The 16,201-nt window shown below is 35.8% G+C and overlaps 1 protein-coding gene across 4 annotated transcripts in view; it reads right to left on the bottom strand.

The window, feature by feature from the left end:
• Positions 1 to 16,201, bottom strand: part of SNTG1 (syntrophin gamma 1) — a 313,217-nt gene that overhangs the window by 98,280 nt on the left and 198,736 nt on the right. For all 4 annotated transcript variants that reach the window (XM_012571962.5, XM_030266184.4, XM_041713898.2 and 1 more), the window contains 3 exons: positions 8,973 to 9,075; positions 7,489 to 7,571; positions 3,916 to 4,046 (listed from right to left, as the gene is read on the bottom strand). In XM_012571962.5, the coding sequence (XP_012427416.4) occupies positions 3,916 to 4,046; positions 7,489 to 7,571; positions 8,973 to 9,075 (317 nt within the window). The remainder of the gene's footprint in view (positions 1 to 3,915; positions 4,047 to 7,488; positions 7,572 to 8,972; positions 9,076 to 16,201) is intronic.

The raw sequence follows: 16,201 nt of genomic DNA, 5'->3' as shown, positions 1-16,201 counted from the left end.
ATAAATATAAATAGTAAATTTTTCCAGAATAAATTTTAAATCCTTAAATGAAGACCATAGCATAAGCTCAAAATTGTTGATTATCTCTTTTAAGAAAAATAACACTAATTTCAGGACTTGCCTTGTTTCTACATAGTATATCATAAATCAAAGCAGTGATCTAAAAGACCTATTAATGCATAACATTAATACAAACACAAAAACCCCAAATTCAGTTCTCATGTACATATTTCCCTTGGACTACAAAAACAGTGAATCTGGTGCATTTGGGGTATCAGATTGTTCCTACTGTTCCTAGGAATTTGATCTGTGCGAGTACAGAATCATTCATCCATAATGTTATTACCGAAGTATCAACTCCAAACCACTCAAATATCAACAGTAAGATACATGGTCACCTAATAAATTACTTATTAATGTGTCTTGGCAATAGATAACCTTAGATTACTGTAATAGTACTTTCTTGATTATGTCTACCACCCCAAGTCCATAATACCATGCAAACCTGAAAACACAATACATTAAATATATATTTTGTACTAAACTGAACAACTAATAGATTAATCACTTTATAATACACAAAAAAAAATACAAATTGAGAATGAATAAACACTTATTCAACTACACATTTCAGGTTCTGGGCCTTCTGGAACATTAAAGCTATATTTGAAAATAATAAGCTTTGCAAGGTTAACCTGAATGTCTTCTAGAATTCCCCATGAATATCCTCCAGAATTTATGTGTCCCAACCACTCCACTGGAAAAGCTAGAACATGATTATGAGGTGTAATATTGTATGTGAGAACAATATATTTCCCTATCAAACTCTGAATTATAAAAAGTCATTAGGCTTTACATAGTGAAAACGGCCTTGTAAATACTAACTATGTAAAATGTAATGAATTAACTTTCATTTCATGTTGCTTCCTTATATTACTTTTAATATCCTTTCTTTTATAGTGATGTTTCTACTAATCTCTTACAAAAGTATCTACCTTTCTCTCATAACAAATTCTGAGAGGGAGTAACATTTAAAAATATTTACAGCAATGTAAAACAGTCATATAAACTATCTTGCTAGCAACATAAATTGTTGGTTCTATGCTTTAAGAAAAAACCCTCTCTCATACAGATCCTGCATTTTTGGGTTTTTTTTTAAGTTTATTTCATCATATTAGGCAGAATAGAAGGACACAAGCAAAAAATATCAGAGTAGTTTTTCAAGGTTTAAGTATGAGTTCAGGTATTTTGTTTCATATTACTATACCTTTATTTTCTAGAAATTATATCAGGTATATCATTACTACTTAAGACACTCCCTTTGTTATGTACAAGTTCTATAATATGAACCTTAAGCTTATGTTTTTTTATTGATGGAGAAGACTGAATTTTAAAACCCTAGATCTATGAACAGCTGTTTATGGACTAATATTACACGTAAGCAGTTCTATGCAATTCAGTACCCTATCTGAATTATACAGTAGAATAGATCTCAGATTTGACTGGTATGGTTTTGGGTGCTTTATGCTTCATTGTTAAATAAGGAGCTGAAGGCTTTCACATAATTTAGTGAAACACCTCCTGCCTCTCTGGTGACCTGATCCTGCTCCAGTTCAGTTCAGCCAAGAAGCCTTTGTAGCCTTTGGTTTCCACCTTGCCTCCCTGGGCCAGCCACTGTTCCTCAACAGAGCGAGGTTCATGCAGCCAAGTAAATATGATCCTGCTATTACTGGTCAAAAGCTGCAGGCTGGCTTTAGCTCAGCAATGATCTACAACAGGTACTGCCTAACCTGCACTAATTTCAGCTTTGTGAATAGGAGAAATGGCTGGCAGAGCTAGGCAGTGTAATGCTAAGAAACAACAGCCCTAAGAAGCAACTGAGGAAGTGGACAGCTTTTGCGCAACTTTCAAATATTTACTGAGTATCAGTAAGAAACAGTAAAATTAACTCCACAAAAACCCCAAACAGATTTAAGACTTCTCTTACCCCACTTTCTGGGGTTTCATAAATCCACTCATAGGAAATTCATTAGAAGAACAAATTATGGAGTAACCTGCTCTCTACCTATACACAGCTTTCCTACAGATAATGTCTTTACATACTAGAGCTCATGGAAGTATTTCAGTATGAGAACTTCGTTCTTATAGATAAAGATGATAAATGAACCCATATAATAGCTAGATACTTAAAATTTTTAACAGGTATGATCTTATATACTTGCCTTGTAAGACTTTGTACTTTCAGCTAATTTCATTTTTATTTCATTTCTTTGCAAACAGTAATCATTACAGAATGTTTTTTTCTTTCCTCCTAATTTCTTCTGATTTATTATGACAATATTAAACTAAAAAATGTCATGTTCTAGGTCTGTATTGGGTCTTTCTGAAATGAATTTTATTTTCCCCACAGCAGCCTTCATAGTGTTGTGCTCAGTATTGTTAGGTAGAAAGATATTGATTACACAATAATGTTTTGGCTAGTGCTATGCAGTGTTGGCACAGCATCAGAGCTGTTGCTCCAACATTCCCTCCTCACCAACAGGTTGGGGAAACAAAATCTTGGGAGGGGAAATAGCCAGGAGAGCTGACCCAAACTGATCAAAGGGATATTCCATACCATATGACATCTGCTCAGCAATGAAAGCTAGGAGAAAGGAAGGGAGGGAGGGCATTAATTAATTATTACACTTGTCTTCCAGAGCAACTATTACATGTACTCAATCCCTACTTCCCAGGAAGTGACTGAACATCACCTGCTGATGGGAAGTAGAGAACAAATATTTTGGGGTTTTTGCTTCCACGTGTGGCCTTTGCTTTTGCTTTATTAAACTGCCTTTATCTTGACTCATCAGAATATTTCCATCTTAGTTTCTTCCCCTCCATCCTGTTGAGGAGGGGAATGATAGAGAGGCTTGGTTGACACTTGGAATCCAGCCATGGTCAACTCATCACAATGATGCAATAAAGTTAAACCTCACTAAGAGCTTCGGACAGCTATCCCAGTGATTGTGACAAATTTGCAATGAAATTAAATGTTAATACATGCAAAGTAAAACACGGGAAAAAATAACCTTAGCTATTTGGAAACAAAAAAAAAAAAAAAAGGTCCCTACTGTAACTATAAACATAAAGCAAAGAAGTACAAGAACTGAAAGAAGCTTATCAGTTCAGGCTCTTGCTCATGGCCCTCACCTGAGTACGGTTGCAGCTACTCCTGTGCCTGGACATGCATCCCACAGATTTGGACCTTCAGACTGACTTCCCAGCCTAAACTGAGCCCCAGCGGACCATGATGGACTTCTCTAAAGACTGTCCCTAAGCCTCCTCTGTTCCTACAGGGAGCAGTGGGGTAGGATATTTGTCTGCATGGACAGACAATGCCTTGTCTGGCCTCACCATCACTGTCTCTCTTGGCTTATCATCCCCATGGGGCAGCCAGCCCTTGCTGCTCTCAAACAAGATTACTTCACCCAATGTAGGTATCAGATGATGTATTTAACACAAACAGAAGGAAATGCATTTTAAAAATATAATCACATTGCAGAGCTCAATGCCATAGTGCATTGCAAAAATCAAAGACATAAAAACAAGCTACTTAGAAAGAAGCTTTTGAGGACAAGATCATTAGCATCTATTAAATATGATGATGCATGTTTCATCTCAAACTGTAAAAGGTGCTAAGCACTAGATGCAAGTAGAAAGATCACACATCATCTCCTCACTTACCAGGTCCCATCTGATGTCAGAGGAGAATATGGGCCAAGGTGGACCTAGAAAGACCTTTATGAAAGCTCCTATTTCATGTCTCTGTCAGCTGCCATGGAACTAATAATGCAATTTCTCCAACAAGGCAATTCCCTAGGGCATGCATCTGTCAACCAAGAAATCAAGTTTCAACCTTCAGAACTTCTTTACCTGCACAAATCTGATCCTGGAAGGTACTGGGAAAATCGTGAATGAAGAAGTGGAATTAAACGAAGATCACACCACCTCTTCTCCCACCTAAGTCCTGGTGATGCTGGCCATGAGGAACATGATAATGTATCCTGAAAAACATTAAAATGTTCTTCTCAGTTTTGAACTTCATTTTAAGTACTCAGTAGATTTAGAAAGAATGAGGTAGACTTCAAAGACTTATATTTAATTTGGCAGTGTTCCATTTTTTCCAAATCACTTGTCATTAGTTTTAGTGAGCACTGGAAAGATTCTGAATAGAACCTCTAAATTATTCACAATACAACCATAATTCAGTTGTTTCCTGTGGCTCTGTACACATTTACATACGTATCTTTTCTAATGATATCACCTCAAACACGGTAATTGGGAACGGAATTTAACATGCAATAAAAACTGTCAAAATTGTCAAAACTACATGCTGAAGTGATGAATATTTTAATTTTACATACTTACAGAAGACATTGTTTATATGAAAACTGAACTTTATCATGTTTATGATGATATCTACAGAGAATTAGTATTTAAACACTTAGAGTCTAATTTGATCAGTATTTTTACATGAGCCAGTGTGTGCCCAGGTGGCCAAGAAGGCCATCAGCATCCTGGCTTGATCAGAAATAGGCCAGTAGGACCAGGGCAGTGACCATACCCCTGATTTGGCACTGGTGAGGCCACACATTGAGTGCCATATTCAGTTCTGTGCCCCTCACTCCAACAAGGACATTGAGGCGCTGCAGAATGTCCAGAAATGGGAAACATGGTTGGGAAAGAGTCTGGAGACAAGTTCTGTGAGGAGCAGGTGGGGGAGCTGAGGTTGTTTAGCCTGGAGAAAGGAAGGCTCAGGGAAACCTTATCACCCTCTACAACCACCTGAAATGAGGCTGTAGCCAGGTGGTGGTTGGCCTCTTCTCCCAAGAAACAAGTGACAGTATATCAAGATATAAGTAAAATTAAACCTGCTGATTTACGTTATTTTTAATCTCAAATTTCATACTTTTTCTTACTGGTATCTTCTAGAATATAAATATTACCAAAATTAAGTACACCTTCTATTTTTCTAGAGTATGCATTCTGTGTAAGATCTATGGAATTATAAAGCTTTGAACTTTACTTTTTCATATATGTTCACATATCTTTTATGTATATGAAACAAAATATCACGATAAATATGTTAGCTGAGCAGCAAGCCTTTCATAGGTAGTTCACTTATTTAAAACACTGAATTTCTGGTGAGAAATTCCACAGATTCAATAAAAATAAATAAATTATTGGCTAGGAAGATTACCCTAGGATGTTGTTTTGAACATCTTGAATTTTTAATGTTTTCTCTCTGCTTCTGAGAACGTTTATTCACCTGTGATTAAACTTAGGGAAAACATGAAATGCAGTAAAGGTTCAGATACAAACTTTAGGCCTAGACATGGCTACAACAAAAATGTTAACCCTACCTTTAGACTGCATAACTCTGTGAACTGTTGACAAAAGACAAAAGTCTTGTGTACTCCAAGTTCTGAGTCAAAAGCCTCCTTCAAGTGAATTAACAGGACTATAAATTCAGAAACAAGACTGTGGCTGTACATCACAGAATCATGGAATGTCTGAGTTGGATGGGACCCACAAGGATCATCAAGTCCAACTCTTGTCCCTGCACAGGACATCTCCAACAATCTCACAATGTTCCTGAGAGTTTTTTCAAATTCTTCTTGCCCTCTGTCAGGCTGATGCTTTGACCACTTCCCTGGGGAGCCTGTGCCATTGCTCAACTATCCTCTAAGCAAAGAACCTTTCTCTAATATCCAACCTAAACCTTGCAGCCACAACATTCCCTTGGGTCCTGTCACTGCTCACCACAGAGAAGAGATCAGTGTCTGCCTCCCTTCTTTCCCTCACAAGGAAGTTGTAACTGCAATGAGGTCTCCCCTCAGTCCCCTCTTCTCCAGGCTGAACAGACCAAATGACCTCAGCCTCTTGTCATATAGCTTCTCCTCCAGACCCTTCACCATCTTTGCTGATCATTAATCAAAATGTTGATGAGCACTGGGCCTAAGATACAGCAGAACCTCACTAGTGACCAGTCACCAGCCGAAATTCACTCTGTCCACTACAACTTTTTGTGTCCAACCATGAGCCAGTTGCTCACCGATCATGTTTATCCAGCTGTCATAATTCCTCCTAGGGAATATTCTGAGAAAAAGGAAGAGCTGTGTTATAAGAGTTGTACATAACTTAGGAATTCATAGTGAGGTTTGGTTTTATGAAGAGCTCTGTTCCCATGACAAAGGGACATGTCAGAATCACATCTTGGCCTTCACTTGAAAATTTAATTTAGGGAATTATAGACTCATGATACTAGATTATATTATTTCAACTGAAAGAAAAACACTTATTTTCAGTGAATTATTGTCAGTTCAAATGGAAACTACAGCTCATTTAGATCAGTTTTGACACCTGCAAAAAAAGAATTCACAAATGAAAGCATGCTTTTTATCATAAAAGCAAAATTAGAATTGTAGCAGCTAGTTGAATAAATCACCTTAGGATCAACTGACATAGCCTTTTTACATACATATATACATACCTATATAGACTCCTGAGACAAGTCTGCTTTTGCTGTTGCTGCACAAGTTACATATATTTTTATTGTTATTTGATATAAATTTTATTGGTGTTACTATTTATAAATTCTACTTCCTGAAATGTTCATAGTTCTGAAGGGTTTTCCAAATTATAACTGTATTTAAATCTGTGCTATTGATATTTAAATCTGTGGGCTGCTATTTAAAAATTTAATAGAAAAATATGAAAGTGCAGTAAAACAAGATGGAAACTAGAAATACCTGCTTAGTATGGCTTAAATTTCAGGTTTTAAAATATTTTTTAAAAAATTATGATCTATACTGGTTTATTTTTTCTCTGCTTTTTCTATTTTCATCTATCACAAAGCCAAATACTCAGCAAAAAACCTTTAGAACTATATAAAATAAAGAAGATTTTGCATTTTCTAGCTAAGAAAAAATTTTAAAGTCCCTTGTTGCACTTCAAAGGTGTCTTTTAGTAAATATCTGAACAGACATCTGTAGCATTTTATCCCAGAGACACTCTGCTGCATATTATCCCACTTTAGGTAAGGTTTTAAGTACACATTACCAGAAGTAAAACACTCTCACCTTAAAAATAGGCAAAAACATAGACCTAATCATCTTTTGCCAAAAGCTTTAGATAATGCATGTAATATAAGTAATGGAAACTACTATCAAAAACTTTTCTTACTTTTTTATAAATAGATATATTTTCATTTTCAGAATTTTAATTACTGTGCAAAGAAAAAAATGTAGAAGGAAAAACTTTCGCAAAATCCATACTGCCCGAGTAAACAATAATCACATGCATCCAGGCACAATCTCAGCTGTAATAATTTGTCACATTTTAATCCTGGCCAGAATTTCTGGCTACTCTTTTTTCCTTTATTAGTACTCCCACTTAGCTATTATATTATAATTATTCTCCTGTGTAATTCCATCAAGCTCTTACTGTGTTGTTGGGGTGGTAGTTGAGATGCAAACCACTGTCACACAGGGGAGAGGATGTGCCACTGCTTTGGTCACTGGGAGCACCTAATACAAATACAAATTCACAAGAAAGTTCTTTGTTAATTTGTGATGACATAATTCAAATTTGCATATGTATGTACGGATTCTCCCCAAACACAAATAACTTCTATCATATATAACATTAATTTACTTTCTCCATTAAGCTAGTATCGTTTTTCTGGCTTGAATGGATTGCCTTTGTAAGCTATATGGAGGCTCAAGAAAACATTTCCCTCTGCTTTGGTTAAAAAAAAGCTAATGTCTGCTTGGTAACAAAAAAAAAAACAATGTTTCTTTCAAATTTGACAGTAAAAAGGAAATGTGTACTTTCTCTGTTGGTTTTTACTTGAAGGAATTTGTTAGATAACCCTTTTGTTACTCTCAGTGCAGTTAACAGTTCTAAGTGTTCTTGTAATGGTTTAGGAAACTAGAGTGCTACACCTCAAAAGTGACATGATAGGACCCATGCAAATGCACATTCCTGTGCATCACTCAGGCTACTCTGTGGTGCCACAGCCTCTCCTAAAAGAGACAAAAGTACTGGGATACATTTTTATTTAAGAATACAGTATTCTGTTTTTTTTCTTGTTTAGTTTAAATTTAATACATAAGCAAAAGAAAATATTCCATCAAATGTTTGTATAAAATGCTATTTCATGATTTTGATTATTTAATTCCTACTAATTTAAAATCAAGGGCTCTAAGTATTGAAATAAAATATTTTTTTTTCATTGCTTTAAACTTGAGCAATTTAGTTCACTCTCTTAGGGAGCAAAAAGCAAAAGGAAAGCAGAGGTGGCAAGAGGCACAGGCTGATATATAAATATGCTTAGATATGCTGCAATTGTCTATAATTATGCATCCACACTTACAATTTAATATAATTAAAGGAAGACAGCTGTCTCCATATGATTCTCATGGGGCAAGTTCACCAAAACTCAGTTTGGACTAAAAGAAAATACTTTTAATTCTGGAGTAATTTATTCTTAGGTAGACAGACATCTCCACCCAAGCCTCTGAATTTTAAACAGCAAAGTCCTCTAAATATATACACACAATCTCATTTTCACATTTACGAGAAAAAACTCCCTGGGACTAGCTGATGCTGCCCAAAAAATTGATTTTAAATACTCTGCACCAGGATATGAGCTATTGCAAACTAATATAATTCTACTGTTTTACTCACAACTTTACTGATTCACACCAGCCAAATGCTTGGTTATCTGTTTTTCAACCGTAGATAGCAATTTTTCTCTTGAGGTCAATGTTAACACAAGCTCTGGCAATAGGAGCAACTCATATTTAGACTGCAATGCTGATTGTAAAAGCTGCTGTCAATCACCCCCAATGCACAGTAGTTTCAGAAGCTGCAGGTGTTCATGGGTATGGAATTGAAGGTTCTTTGGTCATGTAATAAAGGCTTACATGCACAATCTTCATTCAGCGGCAGTTTGAGAAAAGCAGGTGCTCTTTTCAGAAAGGACACAGTTAGGGTCACTTCTTCCCCTGCATTGCGAAGGACTTGTACCTGGAAAAGAAATAAAGACAGACACCTTGAAATAAATTTATCACCAAAATGCATTAGCAAATGTCAGCAACACCACACAGCTCTCCCATACTAGAATATAACTGCTTAGCAGTTTATTGCAATTAAATTTGTTTGACAAGAAAGCAAGATGTAAAGCTTGCTATGGGCTTGTCTATTGTGTTCCTCGCCACACATACAGTGAATGGGGTGAGGGGGGCATTACCGTCCTGTTTTAGTACTGGCTTTGACCTGTGCTACTGCAGAACTTGCTCCTTGAAACTATTCATCTATGTAACTCCTCCTTTCAGGTCTGGAATCATCCCCCCATACATGTATGCATTTAAAAAAATAAATACATATTTTCTCTTTGCATATATATTTTCTCGTCTTATAAATCCTCAGCCAAAACAACAGCAGTAGTTTTCACAGCTGTACCATAATCCTATGAGCAAGTCCTTCTAACACTCAGAGTTAAATTTAGCTGAGGCGCTCCAGCATGGATGAGAGACCTAATCTTCATCACAGACACAGAGGAAAAGAAACTATTTTAAGCCTTAAATCTTAGATAAGCACAAGCTTAGGTTTTGCCAAAGGGCAGCTTGAATTTTGGACACAGAATGTGCAAAGCACCTATCCAGCTGGGAATACTCTTAGCCTTCCTGTACTTTCCCACTAGTTAACCCTTTGGCTTCTGCTCATCTTTAGCTTTTGTGGGGTACAGCTGCAGACACCCCAAACATTCAGCAGAGTGAGGGACTCCAGGCACCTCCCAAGAGTAGCAGTAAGGAAGCACAAAAGCAATTAAGCCAAATGCTGTATGAAACTGCTGAGGAGGAAGTTTGAACTGGCTTATGAGAGCCAAAAAGAACCAGATCTGTTTCAGAGAACAACCATTTCCTGTTCTGGCTCTATAACTTCAAAATTCTTCAAGGGCTGATTTAATTTGGGTGTACAACGACAGAAGATTGCACCATGCCTTTCTTTGAGTGACTGTGTTCATACTGTGCAGACAGCCAGCTCACAGGCAGCTGAGAGCTGCTGTACACAGTGAGACATTAGGGAAATATTTTAAACTAGAACATATCTGCTCCCTTTCTCCTGTGTAGCTGGTTAACCTACAAGTAACCAACCCTTCTGTCATACTGCTGCTTGCGAGAAAGCCTTGTAAATAATTTATGAAGTACTGCTATTCTTTAATTATGCTTGTCAACAATCTACTCAACAGATTTATTTACATGCATGTGTATAACTATACATTGGGATGCTTTCACATGGAACCACTGCATTATGCTGTAAACTTAAAGCAATTCTTCAGGAAAAAATGTCAGCTTTGCTTTGAAACACAATATTGCCTACTCCATGCTGCTTGCCACAGAGGACTAACAATATCATGACAAAATATTTGATTCAGTAACTGAAATTTTAGGGTCTTCATTGTTTAAAATAGCACAGTGGTTGCCAACACACATTTTGCAGTGTAATATGTATTTATATGTATGCGTGCAAATAAACACAGAAACATCACAACAGATTTAATAACTTATACTGCATGCCAAAAACTTCATCTGTAACACAGAATCATAGAATCATTAAGGTTGAGACATGAGTCTCTTTGATGAGCAGTTCCCAGTTCTGATGCATTTTCTATCTCAAAATTTGTAAGCAGCAATTATTTCTTAGAAAGATGACTTGTAATGTGCAGAAAAGTAGACCAAGACTCTGAAGTCCTGAATTCAACCAGAGATACCATCCTATATCCTCAGCCACCATAGAAAATTCATTATTTTCCTCTCTTATGTAGCAGTCACACAGTTCAGAGTAGTCAGAGCCAAAGCAGAAACTTTGTGTTTAGAGTGTTAAGAAACTTTGTGTTAAGAGTGTGTACTGTCGAAACATTGTTTCAACAGATGTGGCTAGACAAAGTGCAGGAAAATACAGCTACTCTCTCTGCTGTTAAAAAAAGGTATTTCTTTTTACTCAGGAACAGAGAATAAATAAGTAAAGAAGTTACAGCATTACTTCTTTTAATTTATAAAGTCACCTTTTAAGATAAGAATAAGTGGATATCATCTGTGAAAGAAGCTGAGACAGTAACTGCCCTAAATCGTTCTTCCCAGAGTCTACATGATTTCACTTGATAATTTATTGCTTTGTAGGGCCTGCAAGGGGCCATAAGTAGCCTACTGTGACTTTTTTCTCTAACCTCTCTCCCCCTCACACCTCTTTATCTCATAGGATGAAAACTTTAAGCTGGAACACTTTTCAGTGGAAATCAGCAACACTTATTCAGTGAACTGTATTTTGGAGTGTATGAAGCATATAATCCAGAAAGTGACTAGATTTTGACATGCGGAATAAAGACTAAAGAGAGATAAAGGATTAAAAGAGAAAATTACTAGGTAATGATTACAACAAAGAGCAGATGAGTTATCAATTCCATTTTGCTTACTTTCTAGTTATTAACAAAGCCATTCAAGGAATAAGGTTAGGTGAAGTAAATGAGAATTTTAATTACTTTATTGTCTTTTTCTAGCTTTCAGTTGAAAGCTTTACTGTTATTTTACAGTTTTTGTCTTTAATTTACATATGAAATGAAAAATCAAATTACTAAAGATAATGCTAGCCACAAATAACAGTATCAGTACTGAATTTAAATTAGGGCCTCATTCCCACTGTGTATAAATGGTTAACAAAATTCAATATTACTGAAACATAGCTATATAAGTAAAGAGATTTTCAGTTCATTACTGCTAATAAATAAGCCGCCTCTAAATTTTCATAAAATAAAAATATTTAAAGCATTCTGCAATCCTGGTTGATGGCAAGTGGAATATGAGTCGACAGTGCCCTGGCAGCCAGGAGGGCCAACCATGTCTCCTGGGCACAGCATCTCCAGCTGGGCAAGGAGGAGATTGTCCTGTTCTGCTCTGCTCTGCACTGGGGCAGCCTCACCTTGAGTGCTGGGGGCAATGTAGGGCACCACAATATTTAAAAAGACATCAAGCTATTAGAGAGAGTCTAAATGAGAGCCATGAGGATGGTGAAGGGTCTGGAGGTGAAACCTTACGAGGTCACTTGGTATGTTCAGCCTGAAAGCGAGGAGACTGAGGGGGGAACTCACTTCAACACCCTCAGGACAGGAAGAGGAGAAGCAGAGCAGGTACCAATCTCTTCATTCCCAGGACCAGTGACAGGACTCGAGGAAACAGCATGAAACTGAGTCAGGAGAGGTTTAGTTTGGCTGTCACTAAAAGATTTTGCACCAAGACAGTAGCTGAACACTGGCTTCCCCAGGGAAGTAGTCACAGCACCAAGCCTGACAGAGTTCAAGAAAAGTTTGGACAACACCCTGAGGCACAAGTTATGATTCTTGGGCTTGATGTTCTTGATGGGTCACTTCGAACTCAGCATATTCTATGATTTTCCCTAGTACATGAAAAGATGTAACTAGACCCAACCTGGACAATGTGAAGAAGAAACTTATTTTTGAGGGAATACTAATTTTGATTAAATATAAAAACATGTTTTCAAAAATTTCAAATCAACAATGTAGCAAACTCCTAAGATGATTTTTATCATATATCAAGAGTTTTGCAAAGGTGAGAAAAATTCCCAGAGCTAAATCTAAGGCATATTTGTATAACAAAAATTTAACTCGCTAGTAGACCTAACACGTCCAATTCCTCATTAGGTTATATATTCCCATTGTATGCCATGGAGAATCTCCCTTCAGAAGAGATCTGGCAATTTCTAAAGCAATGTATCCTAAATTGTAGAAAATGCATAACCAGACATCACTAAAAAGATTTGCTTATTGCTCGTATCACTGAAAGGTAATGATCTGTTTTATTTTCAAAGGCTAAATAGACTATTCAAGATAGTCTATTTGAGGCTAGTCAAGATACATTTCTTTTGTTAATATTGTTGAGATATTCTATGAAGCCTCAGATTTTAGGCATATGAATTTACCTATGTCAAGTTTTAATTTTTCTAGTTAGAAACGAATAATAGTAACACTTGATATGTTGATATAGAAATTGTATGGATTAAATGATGAAAATATATTTAGTACTGCTGCTACTACTTTATTTAGCTTTATGTTTTATTTTCAGCTACTGAGTAGTACCAGCTATCCATTTGTTGGTGCACAGCATCTAATGTAGTCATCCATGTAAAAGGAAGAAGCCATGACACTGAAAAATCTCAACATCTCCTCATCAATATTATGGCTATATTAAATTCCTGGTGCAGTTTAAAAAATCATATGTGTATATATAAATATATGTAAATATGTATATATATATATATATATATATATATATATATATATATATATATATTTAATTCAGAATGAGTTCATGTGGAAAGAACTGCACAAACAGAAACATTAAACATTGTCAATAAACTTTCTTATACAAAGTATAATCTTAATACCAGTAGGGCCAAGAATTAATTTACTTCTACCATAAATAGCCCTACATAAATTTAGGTTGTTCATGAATGAAGTGAGATAGGCAAAAAACCCAGTTGTGCATATCTGAGCCAGTAGCTGTGTGAAATAGTGACATTAAAAGAGTCAGTGTTTCTGGAGCAACAGTGACTATATTTCTATACAATTACTGTAAAGAATATAAGGGGGCTATTTGAAAAAGTAAATTTTATGGTGATGTGTGGTATTGCTGTAGAAAATATCTACATTATAACAATGCTAATCTGAATTTTTAATAATGTCTACAATTATACTGCCTTTTAATTTTATAAACCTTTTTACATTCCCAGTTCAAGAAAACATTTGAGCATATGCTGAAGTCTCTCTCAATATATTCAGGAAAGCAATAAAGCATGAAGTCCCTCTGACTTCAGTAAGTATTCTTTCCTGAATAAGACTGTAAATTCCCCCTCAAATTACCAGTGAAATCTACCCACCAATAAAGTGGTAAGGATTTCAAACAGAACACTTATTTAGATCCCAAGGTCTATGTTCTCTTGAATTGAAGCAAATTTCACTTTTCAGTTTTTAAAGAAAAAATAAATTTATTGGTGAATACCTTGAACTATATACATTGGGAAAACAGACATAACACACAAGTATCAAGTCCATCAGCATATAACAAAACACAAATTTTAAAACAATCACACAGAGGTCAAAAGCTTCATGCACACAACTGTCTTGAATTTGTGTTTATTTTAAAAGTCAACTGCTTTATTTAGTTAAAGTGCCATGTAGTTAATACAGAATTATTAGTAACACATCAGTGCATAGTGAGTTTTTAATTCCTATGATCTATTATTTATCACAGTATTTTCCAATAATTGAAGTTAATAAAGAAATATAATATCAAGAGATATCAAAGCTTTTTTCCTTCAGAAAATGTCTCTTTCTAATATACATAGAGAACTAGAGAACTATTTTATTACAGAAGTTCCTACCCAGATTGCACAACTAAAAGGATACTTCAGACTTAGTTTGACACTATCACAAATGTACATTTTAAATTTTTGCTGTCTGACTCCAAAAGCCATGTGAGATATTTAGACATAAACTCAAAGGGCTGCACACTAGAACTGGGGGCTATCTCAAATAAGGGGTCAGGAACTGCAGGGCAGAATGGTGCACTTCCCAAGAACACAGAAAGGCACACCCTTCTATTCTGAGCTCTCTACTGCTTGTATCCTGCACTGTTTTGAAAAAGTGTAGGGGGATGCAGTAACATAGGAATTTACAGGAAAGTCACCCTCCAGTACCCACCACTAAAGACTTATTCTGAAAAGTGCAGATAGACGTTTATGGACCGGCAAGATAACACAGCAATGGAATTGAAGCAGTGCTTGCTTACTGAATGCTCCAGCTACTAAGGCACTACACAAAAGATCATTTCAGAGTAACGTACACAGAGATTCAGGGTTTGATGCTTTTTGACAAGTCCCACCAGACTGGCCACTTAGAAGGAAAATTACTCTTGATCCCAGGTGACAGCACATGTTTTAGCTAGACCATTAGGTAGTTTCTCAGATGTACAGCATCATACCAGTCATAGATATATTCAGGCTTCCTTCATTGATCCTTGCTCCACCTGTTTTCACAGTCTCATGGGCCTTAGTCACAGAAGTACCAGAATATGCAACCTCAAAACCATTGTATAAAGCATTATTAGAAAACTAAGTAATCCTCCTTTAAAAAAAGATTTTATCTTCTTTCAAGCCTACATGCCATGCTACTTATATTAAGTAACACTGAGACATGTACAGAATTTCCTTCACAGGAATGACTAAAATAATCAGATGTAAGCAATATGAATAAGTGTAATGAGGAAGTAGAAGAAAGAGATTAATTTAATAAAAATTTACTGAAAACATAATTAACCTACAAAATAAAAAACATCCACCAGGTAATAGAAGACCAAATATAGATCACCCAGAGGACATAGATTCCTGCCAGTTCTTTCTTCAATGCACAAAAAAAAATATGGTTTCAAACTTTTAAGTCTAACACTTGTGGAATGGAGCGCTTCCAAGTTTGTCTAAAAGATTTGACAGCAGCTTTCTGAAACTCTTTAACCTTCCATATGTTCCACAATCAACACAAAAATGTTTATTGCTCTTTCAATCAGAATAGTAGTATGCTGCAACTAATTATTGCTTAGCTGCATGTTTATGCTTTGAGAAACAATATAGCAGTGCCTTAACAAAACGTATCAATGCAATAAAAAATATTAAAAGAAAATTCTGCAGCATTTTCCTGTTTTTCTTCCCTTAATCTTAGTATCAATAATATCACACATAAAAATACTGCTATAAGCGCCTAATTGGCATTCTTTAGTCATGTACCCTAATTTTGAATTCTGTTTCACTAAAAGCTGTATGTACTGGTCATTGCTGTTCATATTAAATAATTAGAAGGCCATTACTCCAATACACAAACTTTGAAATGCAAGGAATTAAAAAATGCTATGTCTTCCAAAACTGAGAACACACCCTGGAGGCCATGACTCAAAGGTCATATGGGACATCATGGGTCCTTTAACTGAAACTTTTCATACCATATTCTGAAATACAAAAACTAACAACTTAAATAGATTCCAACTATAATAAACTATTTACCATGATTGCCAGTATATTCTTTGAA

This window comes from Taeniopygia guttata, chromosome 2, assembly GCF_048771995.1.
Source record: "Taeniopygia guttata chromosome 2, bTaeGut7.mat, whole genome shotgun sequence".
Classification (NCBI taxonomy): Eukaryota; Metazoa; Chordata; class Aves; order Passeriformes; family Estrildidae; genus Taeniopygia; species Taeniopygia guttata.
Note: the sequence above shows the minus strand (reverse complement) of the source record. Positions and strands in the feature narration are given on the sequence as shown.